The following is a 17694-nucleotide window of genomic DNA, read 5'->3' as shown; positions in this document are numbered from 1 at the left end:
CACCTGTGTGCCTGAACTGTCATTCATTCATTCATTCAACAAACATAATGTGCTATGCCGGGCACTGGGATGTGAACGGGATAGAATTGGGGCCCAGGGGGTGGGGCTGAGGAGGCAGAAAGGCAAACCTATCATGTTGCCAGGGAAAGGTGAGGCCAGTTCCCCAGCCCACCTGGAGCGCCCTCAACAGACTCTTAAAAGGAAACAGCCAAGTCTTAGGGCCCTGCCTTGGGGGCTTCCTGACCCACGGAAGACAGTGGGACACAACCTTCTTTCTTTCTCCCTCAGCCCTGCTCCACCTCCTCTCCAGGGTGGTCTTCCAGCCCGGCTGACAGTGCTGGGTTGACCACTTGTCTCCACGGACATCTGAACCCTATACCCTCCCACAAGACCCCAGCTTTAAGCTTTCCTCTCTGTCAACTTGCCCAGCAATTCTTAGGGCCCCCAGAGGCACCTCTCCCTGCCTCAGCCAGACCCCAGGGGACTGTGCAAGCCCCATGGTCCTGTTACATGTATGAGCCAGAGGTAGGATGTGGTTAGGCAGGGACCAGAACAGAAGAATAGAAACCAAGGATTACCTCCCACTCAGGCTGACATACTCAGAAACCAGATGGATGGATGGGTGCAGTGGGGCTGGTGGGCAGGGGGATGGATGAATGGATAGCTGAATGGAGTTGGGTAGGTGAGTAAATGGATGGATGGATGCACGGATGGATGAAGTGGGGTAGGTGAGCAGATGGTTAGATAGATGGAGTAGGTAGATGAGGGATGGATGGGTGGGTGGATGGGTGGATGGATGGATGGATGAATGGATGGATGGATGGATGGAGTGGGGTGAGTGAGTGCATGGATGGATGGAGTAGGGTAGGTGAGTGGGTGGATGGATGGATGGATGGGTAGATGGATGGATGGATGGATGGATGGATGGATGGATGGATGGAGTGAGGTAGGTGAGTGGATAGATTAATGGAATGGGGGAGGTGAGTGAATGGGTAGATGGAGTTGGGTAGGTGAGTGGGTACAATGGGGTAGGGGATGGATGGATGGATGGATGGATGGATGGATGGATGGATGGATGGAGTGGGGTGGTGGGTGAGTGGATGGGTGGATGCATGGGTGGATGGAGTCGGGTAGATGAGAGATGGATGGAGGGATGGATGGATGGATGGATGGATGGAGGGATGGATGGATGGATGGATGGATGGATGGATGGATGGGTGAATGGATGGAATGGGGTGGGTGAGTGCATGGATGGATGGAGTAGGGTAGGTGAGTGGATGAATGTATGAATGGATGGATGGAGTGGGGTGGGTGAGTGGATGGGTGGATGGATGGATGGATGCATGGATGGATTCAGTAGGGTAGATGAGGGATGGATGGATGGATGGGTGGATGGATGGATGGATGGATGGAGTAGGGTAGGTGAGTGGATAGATTAATGGAATGGGGTAGATGAGTGGATGGGTGGATGGAGTTGGGTAGGTGAGTGGGTACAGTGGGGTAGGTGATGGATGGATGGATGGATGGATGGATGGATGGATGGATGGATGGATGGAGTGGGGTAGGTAGATGGTGGGTGGATGGATGGACCGGTGAATGGGAAAGTGGACAGATGGACAGATAGATGAATGGGTGGCCGTATAGACAGGATGATAAGGGAGGAAGAAAGGAAACCTGGATGACAGTGGCTGCAAGGCGAGGGGGCTGGAGGAGGCCTACACCAAATTGCCTTCCTGGAGCAAATGCTTGTCTTTTTTCTTTCCCATGAACTGAACCTCCCAGCTTCTCCTGGAGGAACACATTCTGTTTTTAGCTCAACAGACAAGAAAATGTCCCTTGGAGCCTGTTTAATTGTAGTCCATCTGCCTTTGAAGGACTTATATGGTCATGGATAGGAACTGATGGTACCCACTTGTTAAGCCCTTCCTATATTTCAAGACCTTAATTAAAATAAAGTGGCTAGACTAAGTGGGGTTTTCGAACCGGGTTTTAGAGAACACTTGTTTTTTTGTAAAATATTTTGAAAGTTTTTAAAACTCTAATTTAAAAAATCGATTCCTTTGGAGACCACTGGAATTTCTGAGAGCCGCCAGCTAGGCCTGTTTTGTGCTCTCTCTGCTTAAGTGACAATTCTGAGATTTCAAGGTGAGCAGCGGATAAATGGTTACCATTGGCAACTCCTTATCAATGCGACTTTTCTCTATACCATGTAACAAAGCAAAATAGAGAAGTCAGCTGGATCTGGGTCTGATGGGATTGGAGCTTCTATCTGTAACCCCCAGTATGAAGCATTTGCCTCCCCAAAGCAGCCATTTTGTTCTCATTAGCAGCCTTTAGAGGAAGGAAATATTATGGAGTCAGGTGTATCATTTATTCCTTTTCTTGATTTCACACATTGGGGTTTCCATGTTGGATTTTTTTTTTAAAGGGGGAATTTCATTGATAGTCTTAAATAAAAGAGAAAAGAAAAGAAACAAAAATAGAAACCCACCGGACGAATTCCCAAGAACCCTTTCGGCTCTTCCTGTCTCTGCTTCTGTCGTCTGGGTGGTGTTCAGCCCCCTGGCTTCCTCCCTCTGTGCTGGTGAAACTGGTTCTTAGTTAGGGCTCTTGGTCCCCCTGTCATCTGACTCCAGGCCCTTTTACCAACAGAGGCCTCACTGGCCCCAGTGACACGTCGTGGGGAGGTGTGTCGTCCTCCGTTAGGTCAACGTTAAGAATTAGCCAGGCTTCCCTTCTGAGCCTTTTATGAGCTGGCCATTCATAAATTTGCCCAAACCCTCAGTGGTCCTGCCAAGGTCACCTTCTGGCGTAATGAGTCCATGTTTATTACCTGCCGGGTGAGGCCATGCTTCCTTCTCAGTGGCAGCCTTGTCACTGCCCTTCCAGGACTTCCTTAGGGGAGTGACTGCAGCTAGATGGGAGGCTCGGCTTAGCTCCTGTGAACCTTGAGGCCGGAATGGTCCTGTCTGTACTACCAGCTGGTGTTAATAATCCTGGCTCTAGACCTAATTGGTGAAGCCAGCTGATTCCTAATGGAGAGCATTCTGGAACATTGTGCACAAAGAGCTCTGCTATTGCCTCTACATTTGCAGGAAATGAACTGGGCTGGTAGGAGGCGGCCTGCTGAAAGTAATATACAAGAAAAACTTCCTAAATACACATTAATAGACTAATCAGAAGTGGGCTCAGAAACTACTGGTTCACTTAAGAGTAGACCATATGCCTTTAAAAAGTTATATTGTTGGCTGGGGGCAGTGGCTCGCACATGTAATTTCTAGCACTTGAGAGGCCGAGGTGGGAGGATTGCTCGAACCCAGGAGTTCAAGGCCAGCCTGGGCAACATAAGAACACCCCTATTCTACAAAATTTTTTTTTTTTTTTTTGAGACAGAGTCTCGCTTAGTCGCCCAGGCTGGAGTGCAGTGGCGCAATCTCGGCTCACTGCAAGCTCCGCCTCCTGGGTTCACGCCATTCTCCTGCCTCAGCCTCCCGAGTAGCTGGGACTACAGGCGCCCACCGCCTCGCCCGGCTAATTTTTTGCATTTTTAGTAGAGACGGGGTTTCACCGTGTTAGCCAGGATGGTCTCGATCTGCTGACCTCGTGATCCGCCCGCCTCGGCCTCCCAAAGTGCTGGGATTACAGGCGTGAGCCACCGCGCCCAGCCAACAAAATTTTTTTTAAAAAATTAGCCAGGTATGGTAGCATGCACCTGTGGTCCCAGCCACTCCGGAGGCTGAGGTGGGAGGATCTCTTGAGCCCAGAAGTTTGAGGTTGCCGTGAGATATGATCGCATTACTGTGCTCTAGCCTGAGAACAAGATCCTGCCTCAGAAAAAGCCAAAAGTTATATTATTAATCTATGTTGTAGTCTTTATCTTTGGGTGGAACCAGGGAGGCCAGTCGTTTCAAGACAAATCACTTTAAATACTGAATTTCTAGTGGCAATTTTTGCATCCCTGTGGCTTGCTTAATGACCATTTGTTCTGCGTTGTTATTCTCTTCTTCCAGATTGTTCTCTGGGGCCGAACTGAGAAATGCCTGAAGGAGACGACGGAGGAGATCCGGCAGATGGGCACTGAGTGCCATTACTTCATCTGCGATGTGGGCAACCGGGAGGAGGTGTACCAGACGGCCAAGGCTGTCCGAGAGAAGGTCTGTAGCCTGGGAGGGTCTGTTCCTAACACAGCTGACCACAGGCTACTTCCGGGCAAAGAGAACATTCTCATGTGGCCTGGAAGAGAGCTCTGCTTATGGCAGAATGGCTTTGTCCAGGGCACCTTTGGGTGCTCTCCCATGAAGCTGGCCCTAGTTACATAGACAGGGATTAGGGTTGATTACGTAACAGGCGTAATCATCTGTTGTTCCCTTGGAAATGTAGACCGTGTGGGTTTCTCTCCAGGACTGTGGCGAATGTCCCATTGGCCTCTGGGAAAATCCTTCTCCTGACTCCACTCATCTGTTTGGACTAAATATATCAGTGAACTCCAAGAGAGGGAAACCCACCCTGAGTGTTTGGCACATGGTAATGTTAACTGTTTTTATGTAACAGTAACCTCATTTATTATAAATATGCTATGTGCCAGGTACAGTGTGTGCCGTAAATTATTTCTCCTCCTCAGAACAGTCCTGGTGTGGCATTAGCCCCATCTCACAAATCAAGACTGGTGCTCAGAGAGGCAGTTCCCTTCCCCAGGCCCTGTGGCTGGTGGTGGTGGGCCAGGTGGCTGCTGGGCCTCTGTGTATGCAGGATAACTGGAACTGGGCTGGCAGGAAGTAGCCTGCAGGAAGGAATATCTAAGAAAAACTGGTAAATAACACATCGATTGATCATAAATGGACTCAGAAATTACTCGTTCACTTACGAGTAGGCCATATCCCTTTTAAAAAGTATACTGGGCCGGGTGCGGTGGCTCACACCTGTAATCCCAGCATTTTGGGAAACTGTGGCAGACGGATCACTTGAGGTCAGAAGATCAAGACTAGCCTGGCCAACATGGTGAAATCCCATCTCTACTAAAAATATAAAAATTAGCCAGGCACGGTGGCAGGAGCCTGTAATCCCGGCTATTTGGGAGGCAGAGGCAGGAGAATTGCTTGAACCCAGGAGGCAGAGTTGGCAGTGAGCCGAGATGGCACCACTGCACTCCAGCCTGGACAACAGAGTGAGACTCCACCTCAAAAACAAATAAGCAAACAAACAAACAAAAAACGTATATTGTTGGCCCTGGGCTGGCTGCCCTCATGGCCCCGTGGCCCCCTCTTGCCTGCAGGTGGGTGACATCACCATCCTGGTGAACAATGCCGCCGTGGTCCACGGGAAGAGCCTAATGGACAGTGACGACGATGCCCTCCTCAAGTCCCAACACATCAACACCCTGGGCCAGTTCTGGGTAAGGGCTGTCCCAGGCCAGAGCCAGCCCCCGGTGTGCAGGGAGCCCAGGCAGGATGGAGGGGAGGGGATGCTTGCCAGGGCTTGGGCTCAGGCCAGCAGGGATGTCCACGAACAAGGTGGCCAGACAAGACGAATGACCGGCTCCAGGACGCATCAGACTTTGTGAAATACGCTCACTGTCCCGGGGCCAGGAGCCCTCAGCCCTCTCCCTCGCGGGAAAGCTCGGGTACTAGAGCATCGTGTGTGTCCAGGGTGGGTTGTTCTCCCCAAAAGAAAGGTGGAGGGGTTGTCAGAGCTGCGGCTGCTCCACCCTGACACTCCATCCGCCCTCAGACCACCAAGGCCTTCCTGCCGCGTATGCTGGAGCTGCAGAACGGCCACATCGTGTGCCTCAACTCCGTGCTGGCACTGTCTGCCATCCCCGGTGCCATCGACTACTGCACATCCAAAGCGTCAGCCTTCGCCTTCATGGAGAGCCTGACCCTGGGGCTGCTGGACTGTCCGGGAGTCAGCGCCACCACAGTGCTGCCCTTCCACACCAGCACCGAGATGTTCCAGGGCATGAGAGTCAGGTCAGTGAGCAGGGGACCCACCTCCCCAAGCCATGTTCAGTCAGCCGACTGCAGAAAGAGCTCTGATATAAAAATCAGGCTAGGGCCGGGCGCGGTGGCTCACGCCTATAATCCCAGCACTTTGGGAGGCTGAGGCGGGTGGATCATGATGTCAGAAGATCGAGACCATCCTGGCTAACACGGTGAAACCCCATCTCTACTAAAAATGCAAAAAATTAGCCGGGCGTGGTGGCAGGCACCTGTGGTCCCAGCTACTTGGGAGGCTGAGGCAGGAGAATGGCGTGAACCCGGGAGGCGGAGCTTGCAGTGAGATGAGATCACGCCACTGCACTCCAGCCTGGGCAACTGAGCAAGACTCTGTCTAAAAAAAAAAAAAAAAAATATGGCTAGGCATGGTGGCTCATACCTATAATCCTATTACTTTGGGAGGCCAAGGCAGGCGGATCGCTTAAACCCAGCAGTTTGAGACCAGCCCAGGAAACATGGAGAAACCCTGTGACTACAAAAAAGAAAAAATTAGCTGAGCATGGTGGTGCACACCCAGCTATTCGGGAGGCTGAGGTGGGAGGATCGATTGCTTGAGCCCAGGAAGTTGAGGCTGCAAGTGAGCTGTGATTGTGCAACTGCACTCCAGCCTGGGAGACAGAGTGAGACCCTGTCTCAAACCAAAAAGTCACCAAGGAGCCTCTCCCCTCTGCTTGACGCTGTCTTACCTGGTTCTCGGTCTGCAAGGCAGTGATGCCACAATGGGGAGGGTCCTGCTGCCTGGTTCAGGGAGCTTGTATGAAACTACCAGAGCTACAGGCATGCAGCGGGATGTGCCCAAAGGTCAAAAGAGGGAGACGCACCTCCACAGCCATCGTGCGGGGCAAAGGGAGCTGGAGACGTAGGGTGCATTCCACCTGGTTCCACCTGTGTGAAGTTCCAAAACAGGCGAAACTGGGTTGGGGTGATGGAAGTCAGACCCGTGGCTGCCCCTGGAGGGCTGGGGGTATAACCTGGGAGGGAGGCCGAGGGAACTGTTAAGACTTTCAGAAATGTTCTCTCTTCTTGATCTCAGCAGTCATTAAATACGTGAAAGTTAATCAAACTATCTGCTTAAGATTTATACCTTTTGTTGTATGCAAATTATAGCTCAATTTATTTATCTGTTTATTTATTTATTTTTTGAGACGGAGTCTCGGTCTCTCGCCCAGGCTGGAGTGCAGTGGCGCGATCTCGGCTCACTGCAACCTGCACCTCCTGGGTTCAAGTGATTCTCCTGCCTCAGCCTCCCGAGTAGCTAGGATTACAGGTGTGCGCTCGCACCCAGCTAATTGTTGTATTTTTAATAGAGACGGGTTTCATTGTGTTGGCCAGGCTGGTCTCAAACTCCCGACCTCAGGTGATCCGTCCGCCTCGGCCTCCCAAAGTGCTGGGATGACAGGCGTGAGCCACCATGCCTGGTCATAGCTCAATTTAAAATAAGCAATAGGGAGGCCCCACCACTCCTCCTCCAGACCAGTTAAGTCAAGGGGAACGGGGGCCACTGGTCTAGAGCTCATGCCACCTGGGGTGGTGACTCCCTCATAGCTGTGATGCACTCTGTGACATTGGGTCCTATTAGTTACTGCTCTGGCTGATCTGTAAGATGCGGTGACGTGAATGTCTCCGTCATAAGTTCTGCAGTGAGGACAAAATGGAATCTGGCAGGGAACACCGTATGTGGTACATTTTAAGTACCCAATAAACGGCGCTTTAATGATGTGCAGTCGGCCGGGCGCGGTGGCTCAAGCCTGTAATCCCAGCACTTTGGGAGGCCGAGACGGGCGGATCACGAGGTCAGGAGATCGAGACCATCCTGGCTAACACAGTGAAACCCCGTCTCTACTAAAAAAAATACAAAAAACTAGCCGGGCGAGGTGGCGGGCGCCTGTAGTCCCAGCTACTCGGGAGGCTGAGGCAGGAGAATGGCGTAAACCCAGGAGGCGGAGCTTGCAGTGAGCTGAGATCCGGCCACTGCACTCCAGCCTGGGCCACAGAGCGAGACTCCGTCTCAAAAAAAAAAAAAAAAAAAAAAAAAAAAAAAAATGATGTGCAGTCATGCAGGGGCATGAGGTCATCGATGAATGAAAACCGGGAATTACTCAAATACATTCTTCCTGGTTTTTTGCAATCCGGCGTACAGTGCTTCACCTTCTGAATTACACACTTCAGCTGCTTCCAAAAATGAGGATGACATCGAAGGGTCAGGATGAGAATTCAGTGAGACCGTTTAGTGTAGTGCATGCCACGTGGGAGTCACTCATTCCACCTTATAGTTACTATTAATAGGGCCAGTGCGGTGTTGGTTGTCGAGAATCCAAAGTACCGGGCTTGGTGGCTCATGACTGTGATCCCAGCACTTTGGGAGGCTGAGGCAGGAGGATTGCTTGAGCCCAGGGAATTAGAAATAATACATGTAACACATCTAGTGCAAAGCCCAGATACTAGATGCTCAATAAGGAGCTGCTGCTTTTATTATTTTTACTAACAATAAACATCTTCATAAATGCATGTTATTAATTTTCCTAGCAGACTACCTGGTTTGCGTGCAAATTGTCATCAATTCTGAATTTCGAGGAGTCTAGACTAATGGCTACTAATGTTTCCTGTTGGCTTTTCCCCCCCCATGAGTTTTGGTTTGGTTTCTTTTCATCTGAGTATACAGAAGGTGCTCAATAAATGTGTAGTGCATCGGTGGCAGTCTGCAGTGGTTTTTTTTTTTTGCTTTTTTTTTTTGAGACAGAGTCTTGCTCCGTTGCCCAGGCTGGAATGCAGTGGTGTGATCTCGGCTCACTGCAAGCTCCGCCTCCCGGGTTCACGCCATTCTCCTGCCTCAGCCTCCCAAGTAGCTGGGACTATAGGCGCCCGCCACCACGCCCAGCTAATTTTTTGCATTCTTAGTAGAGACAGGGTTTCACTGTGTTAGCCAGGATGGTCTCGATCTCCTGACCTCGTGATTTGTCCCCCTTGGCCTCCCAAAGTGCTGGGATTACAGGCGTGAGCCACCGCACCCAGCCAGCAGTCTGCAGTTCTAACTGGGTGTCCTGAGCACAGGAGCAAGCAGGACATTGCAGACATCAAGTTTGTGTGTCTATTTCACCTTCTAGCATAGTTTCCTTTCTATCACTTTAAGAAGGAAATTCAAGGTTTTCCTGCCACATTTTTTCAGAGTGTGAACCCAAACTGCTTGGGGTCAAATCCCAGCTCTGTGTAACCTTGGCCAAGTTACTTGACTTTTCTCTGCTTCAGTTTCTTCACCTCTAAAAAGGGATTCATAATAATAGTATCCCTAGCCGGGCACGGTGGCTCACACCTGTAATCCCAGCACTTTGGGAGACCAAGGCGGGCAGGTCACCTGAGGTCAGGAGTTCAAGACCAGCCTGGCCAACATGGTGAAACCCTGTCTCTACTAAAAATACAAAAATTAGCCAGGCATGGTGGTGGGTGCCTGTAATCCCAGCTACTCAGGAGGCTGAGGCAGGAGAATCACTTGAACCCGGGAGGTGGAGGTTGCAGTGAGCCGAGATTGCGCCATTGCACTCCAGCCTGGGTGACAGAGCAAGACTCCGTCTCAAAAATGAACAACAATAATACTAATAATAGTATTCCCTTTTCATGGGTTAGATGAGCTCCCGTGCGTGAATCATCTGGCCATGCCTGGGAAGTAGCGAGCACTAGGTGAATCTTAGCGATCAATGGTTGTGCAGGGAAGCCCCAAGGGCTGGGCCAGAAGAGTAGTACAAGGAAGATGGGGACCAACTCCCATTTCCTAAAAGAATAACAAACGGATGAAAGCATTGGTTTCCTCCTACAACCATGCTTAGCAGCTTCCCAGGGTTAAATGGGTTAAATGTGAAGACATGTTTAGGACAAAATGGATGATTTTCCCAGCAAGACTGGCCGTGTCAGTGGATGTTGTTGTTTATAAATTGCTATTTATTGAGCCTCTTTTTTTCTTTTCTTTTCTTTTTTCTTTTTTTGAGATGAAGTCTTGCTCTGTCTCCCTGGCTGGAGTGCAGTGGTGTGATCTTGGCTCACTGCAACCTCCGCCTCCCAGGTTCAAGCAATTCTTGCGTCTCAGCCTCTCGAGTAGCTGGGATTACAGGTGCCTGCCTCCATGCCCGGCTAATTTTTGTATTTTTAGTAGAGACAGTGTTTCACCATGTTGCCCAGGCTGGTCTCGAACTCCTGGCCTCAAGTGATCTACCTGCCTCATCCTCCCAAAGTGCTGGGATTACATGCATGAGCCACCGCGCCTGGCCAATTGAGCCTCTTTGATGTACCAGCCATAGAACCATCTGGAGCCACTAAACACTTTACAACTACCGCTGCATTTGGTCCTCACAGCAACCCTGCAAGAGAGCTTGTATTCCCATTTTACAGATGAGGGAACTGAGGCTCAGAGAAGCAGTTACCTGCTCAAGTCCACAAAGCTTGGAACTGGCTAGCTGAGAATGCTTCTTCCGTGAATTTGCACTGCTTCCATGGGAGTTAAGAGCTGTGCCAGTTCCCCGTGTCCCCATTCCACCCACCGTGGAGAGGAAGGAGAAAATCCTGTGCACAGACGTGCTTGAGGCCTCCTCTGTTGGCTTCCCTGGCAGGGGTCTTACCAAGAAGGATTCCCCTCAAGCCCATGGACTTTGGTCTGTCCATCCTGCCTTCCCTTTCCCAAGAGACAGGACAGGCCACAGGTGGAAGCCAGAGAATCCAGACTGCCCACGACACCTGTAGGACTCCAGTATCAGTGAGCTGCCTCAACACGTTCATCTCTGCAGAACCGCAGAGACTGGCCCCTCTTGACCACAGGACTGTGGGCCTCAGAATCACCATCATGGCCAAGCGTGGTAGCTGGGTTCACACCAGTAATCCCAGTGCTTTGGGAGGCTGAGGCAGGGGAATTACTTCAGCCCAGGAGTTGCCAGCCTGGGCAACATGGCAAAACCCCATCTCTACAAAAAAATATAAAAATTATCTGGGCATGGTGTGTGTACCTGTAGTCCCAGCTACTCGGGTGGCTGAGACAGGAGGATCACTTGAGCCCAGAGAGGTCGAGGCTGCAGTGAGCTGTGATCGCGTCACTGCACTCCAGCCTGGGCAACAAAGTGAGACCCTGCACTCAAAAATAAAAAATAAAAAACGAATCACCATCATGTTGACGAAGGAATTACAGGGCAGGGGGTAAGATCCATGTGCCCTCTGAGGCCAAGCCCCTGCTGGGAGTCCAAGGGCTGCCTGTTGCTCAGGAATGACATCAAACCCAGGTGATTCATCACCCTTAATCTTCCTGGTGCCAGAGCGGATCACAAGCTCTTTGTGGGATTGGGGTCAGAGCCAGCAACATGAGCCCTGCACCTAAAGATCCAGCAGGGGCAGGAAGAGCAGTGAGCAAAGGTGATAGAGCATTGGCCTGGTTTGAATCCTTAACGCCCTACTGACTCAATAGAGCCTCAGTTTCCTTATCTGTAAATCGGGAGAATAATTTGTGCTTGAGTCTGGCAGTTAGGCAACATCATCATTGTTTGGGTCTAGGGTCAGATGCTTCTGAATAGTCATGTGAGGCCCCTGATGTTTGCTATGCAATCATTCATTCATTCATTTTGAGATCCCACGGAAAGCACCGTGCAAATGTTTGAATCAATGAATCAATGAATGAGTTAGTGAACCAGCAAGCTGAGCCGAAGCCATCGCTAGCCGAGCCCCTGCCTCCAGACAGAATGAGCAGGACACATTTGGGAAGCAGCAAGTTGTCCGCGTGTTTAGTCCTTCAAGTATTTACTGAGCTCCTGCTCTGTATCAGACGCTGCGCTAGGTGCGGGGGTTGCAGGGGAATAGGACCGACCAGGCCTCCACCCTCATGGAACTCAATAGTTTGATGGGGGAGACAGGCCACCGACAAGGAAACACCCCAACAAGCAAGGCCTTCCTAGGTGGGGTGAACGCAGTCAAGGAAATTAGCAGGGAACGAGATCAGAGGTTGCTTTGGGTGGACTGGCCTGAGATGTCTCCCAAAGGAGAAGCTGGGAGGAGAGAGCCAGGCCATCGAGAGAGCTGGCAAAAAGCCCTGATCTGAGAGTGTGATGTGACAAGAACAGAGATGGGCCTGTCCTGAAGGAGCAGAGTGTAGGGAAGAGGACTCAGAAGGACAGCCAGGGCCCGGATTGTGCAGGGCTGTGGAGAGGCCAAGCCCTAGGGCACTGGGAGCCCTTGGAGGACTTGGGAGAATGAGTCCCCGGTGGGTGGGCTAGAAGTCCTTGACTCAAGAAGAGACCCCTGTGTACCTGAAGGAGTGAGGGAATGTGGCACCTGGATGAGTGTGGGGTAGAGGGAGTACTCCAAGCAGGCCTCGAGTCTCTCAGACAGGAAAGGCCAAAGGGTGATCCAGACATGTCAGTCTCATAGAAGCTTCCAGCTAAGCACATGCCTCTCCAGGAGAAACCCACTGTGTCTCTTCCTGTGTTCAGGTTTCCCAACCTCTTTCCCCCACTGAAGCCGGAGACAGTGGCCCGGAGGACAGTGGAAGCTGTGCAGCTCAACCAGGCCCTCCTCCTCCTCCCATGGACGATGCATGCCCTCGTTATCTTAAAAAGGTATGGGGCTGGGAGAGAACACTCTGGGTCAGTATGTATGTGATCGATTAGTCATGTCTGCTGTGGGCATGAGCATGAGGAGTGGTGGCACATTTGCCGTTGATGTGCTGTACTTACCATGGGGCAGCAGTTCTCAAACTTGTTAGTCACAGGGCCCCTTAGAGTTTTAAAAAGTATGGAGGAACCCAAAGAGCTTTTGTTAATGTGAGTTGTAGCTATCACTATTTACTATATTAGAAATTAAAAGCCAGGGCTGGGCGCAGTGGCTCACGCCTGTAATCCCAGCACTTTGGGAGGCCAAGGCAGGTGGATCATGAGGTCAGGAGATAGAGACCATCCTGGCTAAAATGGTGAAACTCCATCTGTACTAAAAATACAAAAAGAAATTAACTGGGCATGGTGGCGGGCGCCTGTAGTCCCAGCTACTCGGAAGTCTCAGGCAAGAGAATGGTGTGAACCCGGGAGGCGGAGCTTGCAGTGAGCCGAGATCACGCCACTGCACTCCAGCCTGTGCGCCACTACACTCCAGCCTGGGCGACAGAGCTAGACTCCATCTCAAAAAAAAAAAAGATACTAAAAGCCAGAAAAATGTTATAAGATGTATACATTTGTTTATAATATTTATTCATTTATAAATAGCCATAACGAACCCATTACATTAATATAAATATATTTTTATGACAACTAGTTATGTATTCTAAAACAAAATAAATGTAGTCAGGAGTGGCATTGTTTTACATCTTTGCAAATCTCTTTGTTTGGCTTAATTGAAGACAATTGGATTCCAGTATGTGCATCTGATTTCAATTTGTTGTGATATCTTGTGTCACATAGCCTCTGGAAAATTCTACCATTCACTAAGAGAATGAAAGTGAAAAGACAAATAACATCTTAGTATTATTACAGAAACAATTTGGCCAGGCATGGTGGCTCACGCCTGTAATCCCAGCACTTTGGGAGGCCGAGGCAGGCAGATCACCTGAGGTTGGGAGTTCGAGACCAGCCTGAGCAACATGAAGAAACCCTGTCTGTACTAAAAATACAAAAAAATTAGCTGGGTGTGGTGGCGTGTGCCTGTAATCCCAGCTACTTGGGTGGCTGAGGCAGGAAAATCGCTTGAACCCAGGAGGCGGAGGTTGCAGTGAGCTGAGATCGTGCCACTGCACTCCAACCTGGGCAACAAGAATGAAACTCCGTCTCAAAAAAAAAAGCAATTTGACCTCACAGACCCCTGAAGAGATCTCGGGTACCCCCAAGGGTTCCTGGACCTCACTTTGAGAATCACTGTTCTAGAGTCTATTGGACATAGCCCCTGCCCTCAGGAAGTTTACTGCTAGAGGGAACATGGGGATCTTGATGCCAAGGGCTCAGAATTCACAGAAGCGCCTTAGTACCAGTCAGGTGGGATGTAGCAGGGCAGACCACTTTGGGGAGGTAGGCTTTATAAAGGAGAGACTCCTCCAGAATTTGCCTGGCAGCCTAGTCCTATTCCCCTAGAACTTTCCAGACTTTGTGCCGCAAACCCTTCCCATCCCAGTCCCACACTCAGTTTTCTTGGGCCTCTTAGTACAGCAGGAGATCCTCGTCCCTGGAGCCACAGGTGACCATGAGCTCTTGGCTCCCCTGGGGCTCTGGCCCCCACATGACTGAACCCCTCTGACCTGGAAGGCCTTTTCAGGAACGGAAGCCCCCAAGTGCCAGGCTGGCCCCTGCTCTCATGCGACATGCACTCCCAGGAGAGCCAAATTCTGCCCTGGCTGCCGGGACATGGCGAGTCCCAGCTAAGAGGCTGCTCCAACACACTCAGGGCACAGAAACCTCGAAACCGAGGGGCAAGCCCGATCAGCCCTCTCTTCCCCAAACTCAAAGCCCTTTCAGAGGCACAGGGAAGGGGGCACCCAGGGGCATCCAGTCCACGCGTCGGCCTCCCTCAGTCCATCCTGACCTCGGGTCTGAGATGCTCCTCGGCAGTCTCTAGGAGCCCCTAGTTGATCAGGGGCTCAGGTCCTCACGGAGGCCAGGCTGCCACCCTCCACCTCAGGGGAGCTTCTTACAAGCCTTCCAGAGCTTTCTAGAGAAAAGTTGGTCTAGAAAACCTCAGCGCTCTCCACAGTAAGCCCTCAGCCTTATTTTCCAACCTTCCCCACAACTACTTTTCAACAGGAAGGAGGAGCCACCCACCTCCCCGTTCTCTGAACTGCATCCCTCCTCACCTTCCCCAGGAGAAAGCAAGGCTCAACTCTAATGCCACCACCCCCAGGAAGCCTTCCAGATTGCTCCAGCTAGAAGTGAACCTTTTTCATCTTGTACTTAGAGTGGGCCAGGACCCTTCGGTTTGAGTCACCAGACAGCCTGAGGGCCCTCTCCATGCCGGGCCCATGCAAGGGGGATCAGAGATAAAATACCCGCCATGAAGGCCCCCCCAGGCTTGACAAGTAAACGGGCAAGGACTACACCAGTGCTTGCTGGGGAAGCACCGGGGCTCCTGGTTGCACGAGGAGAAGCCTGAGGGTGAGCCCAGGACGCTTCCCCGGAGGATGTGACACCCAAATCCAACCTGATTCCTCAGATCCACACGATCATCTCTGTGGAATCGAGGGCAGTTGGGATTGAAGAATCTCTGAGCTGCCTGTGGGCACCAGGATGCTAAGAGCTTGGTTTTGAAAGTGTGTGTGTATGAAGGGAGAGAAGGTCAGCATTCCCCTTGACAAGGAACACACACAGGTTAAGCCATTGTCACCTACTTAGTGGCATCTAACCACCATTTGTTTTTAATGGGTACAAAAAATAGACCGAATAAAAATAAGTCTTTGATAGCACAACAGGGTGACTATAGTTAATAGTAATTTACTTATACATTTAAAAATAACTAAAAAGGCCAGGTGCAGTGGTTCACGCCTAAAATCCCAGCACTTTGGGAGGCCGAGGTGGGCAAATCACCTGAGGTCAGGAGTTCAAAACCAGCCTGGCCAACATGACAAAACCCTGTCTCTACTAAAAATACAGAAATTAGGCAGGCATGGTGGCGCATGCCTGTAATTCCAGCTACTCGGGAGGCTGAGGCAGGAAAATCACTTGAACCCAGGAGGCAGAGGTTGCAGTGAGCCCAGATCATGCCACTGCACTCCAGCCTGCGCGACAGAGTGAGACTGTCTCAAAAATAAATAAATAAATAAATAAATAAATAAATAAATAAATAAACAAACATAAAAATAACTAAAAGTATAGTTGGATTATTTGTAACACAACAGATAAATGCTTGAGGTGATGGATACCCCATTTACATTGATGTAATTATATACATTTGCATGCCTGTGTCAAAGCATTTCATGTACCCCATAAATATTTATACCTACTGTGTACCCACAAAAATTAAAAATAAATAATGAACTCTGTTTCAGAATCTAGGAAAAAGATAAAAAATTTAAATTAAAAAAAAATTGCTCTTACCACCCACTCTCTGCCTTTTTAAAACATATATTTTAAAAAGAATTTGTGTTTGTGTGTGTGTGTGTGTGTGTGTGTGTGTGTGAGAGATAGAGTTTTACTCTTGTCGCCCAGGCTGGAGTGCAATGGCACGATCTCGGCTCACTGCAACCTCCGCCTCCCATGTCAAGCAATTCTCCTGCCTCAGTCTCCCGAGTAGCTGGGATTACAGGTGCCTACCACCATGCTCGGCTTTTTGTATTTTTAGTAGAGATGGGGTTTTGCCATGTTGGCCAGGCTGTTCTCGAACTCCTGAGGTGATCCACCCACCTTGGCCTCCCAAATTACTGGGATTACAGGCGTGAGCTACCACGCCCGGCCTGGAAAGGATTTTTGAGACAGGGTCTGGCTCTGCCACCCAGGCTGGAATGCAGCAGTACAATCTCAGCTCACTTCAACCTCCGCCTCTTGGGTTCAAGACATCCTCCCACCTCAGCCTCCCCAGTAGCTAGGACTATAGGCACATGCCGCCATACCCAGCTAATTTTTGTATATTTTTGTAGAGACAGGGTTTCACCGTGTTGCCCAGGCTGGTCTTGAATTCCTGGGCTCAAGCGATCTGCCCACCTCGGCCTCCCAAAGTGCTTGGATTACAGGCATGAGCCACCATGCCCAGGCTCCCACTGCCTTTTTAACAGCTGCTTATCCACTTACTTGAAAGCTCTTCCCCTGGGGAGGGTGGGGGTTTGGGGAGAAACTGGTGTGTGGCTTGGGGGGGTGGGGAGTACTTTTAGGGACCAGCCCTCTGCTGCCCCATCTCACATGGCCACCAGCGACCGAGCCCCTGGATCCTGCCCCGCTGACCATCGCTGACCATCGCTGTTTTCTTTCCTTCCTCCCACTCCAGCATACTCCCACAGGCTGCACTTGAGGAGATCCACAAATTCTCAGGAACCTACACCTGTATGAACACTTTCAAAGGGCGGACATAGAGACAGGACGAAGACATGCCTGAGGGAGTCACGGAGTTCGGGGGCCACAGCACCTGGGCACACACCCGAGCGCCTGTCCGTTGACACGCTTCTGCTGGGTGAGCAGGACAGCTCCTGTCCCCAGCGAAGAATCTGGCTGCCCCTGGGCCAGTCCCAGGACCTTTGCACAGGACTGATGGGTGTAACTGACCCCCACGGGGAGGCAGGAAGCCAGCCAGTAGCCACCTTGACACTTTTGTACATTTCCAGTTCCATAGAGTTTATCGTTCAATTGCTTCTCAAGTCTCACCAGCCTCAGCAGTGTGCATAGACCATTTCCAGGAGGGTCTGTCCCCAGATGCTCTGCCTCCCGTTCCAAAACCCACTCATCCTCAGCTTGCGCAAACTGGTTGAACGGCAAGAATGAAAAATAAAGAGAGATGGCTTTTGTGAGTTCCTTTGTTCAAATCTTTGGTGGGCAGTTGGGAGGGAGCCAGTCCCAACCACTAAACTCCATCCTTTGAGAGATAATTGGTCTGTTCAAGGTCCCCAACTGCCAAAGGTGGAGAGAAGGGGGCCGAAATCAGGAGACAAAGTGTAGCCCAGGCCTACGGGCAGAGAGAGGTGCCCGGTTCCTTGCCCACTCCGCCAGGCCCCTCCCAGCGGCCATGGGTTGAGGCCGCTTTTTCTCCCTGGTGTGACCTGTATGAACCAGTCTGC

General features: G+C 50.8%; 1 protein-coding gene and 1 pseudogene across 5 annotated transcripts in view; both read left to right on the top strand.

The window, feature by feature from the left end:
- Positions 1-17427, top strand: part of DHRS3 (dehydrogenase/reductase 3) — a 54756-nt gene extending 37329 nt beyond the window's left edge. For all 5 annotated transcript variants that reach the window (XM_025401868.1, XM_025401888.1, XM_025401879.1 and 2 more), the window contains exons 2-6: positions 4011-4154; positions 5273-5392; positions 5728-5966; positions 12452-12577; positions 16911-17427. In XM_025401868.1, coding sequence (XP_025257653.1) covers positions 4011-4154; positions 5273-5392; positions 5728-5966; positions 12452-12577; positions 16911-16995 — 714 coding nt within the window. In that variant the 3' untranslated portion in view covers positions 16996-17427. The remainder of the gene's footprint in view (positions 1-4010; positions 4155-5272; positions 5393-5727; positions 5967-12451; positions 12578-16910) is intronic.
- On the top strand, positions 15246-15347 carry LOC112616320 (annotated as a pseudogene).
- Positions 17428-17694: the final 267 nt, after the last annotated feature.

Source organism: Theropithecus gelada, chromosome 1, assembly GCF_003255815.1.
Source record: "Theropithecus gelada isolate Dixy chromosome 1, Tgel_1.0, whole genome shotgun sequence".
Taxonomy (NCBI): domain Eukaryota; kingdom Metazoa; phylum Chordata; class Mammalia; order Primates; family Cercopithecidae; genus Theropithecus; species Theropithecus gelada.
Note: the sequence above shows the minus strand (reverse complement) of the source record. Positions and strands in the feature narration are given on the sequence as shown.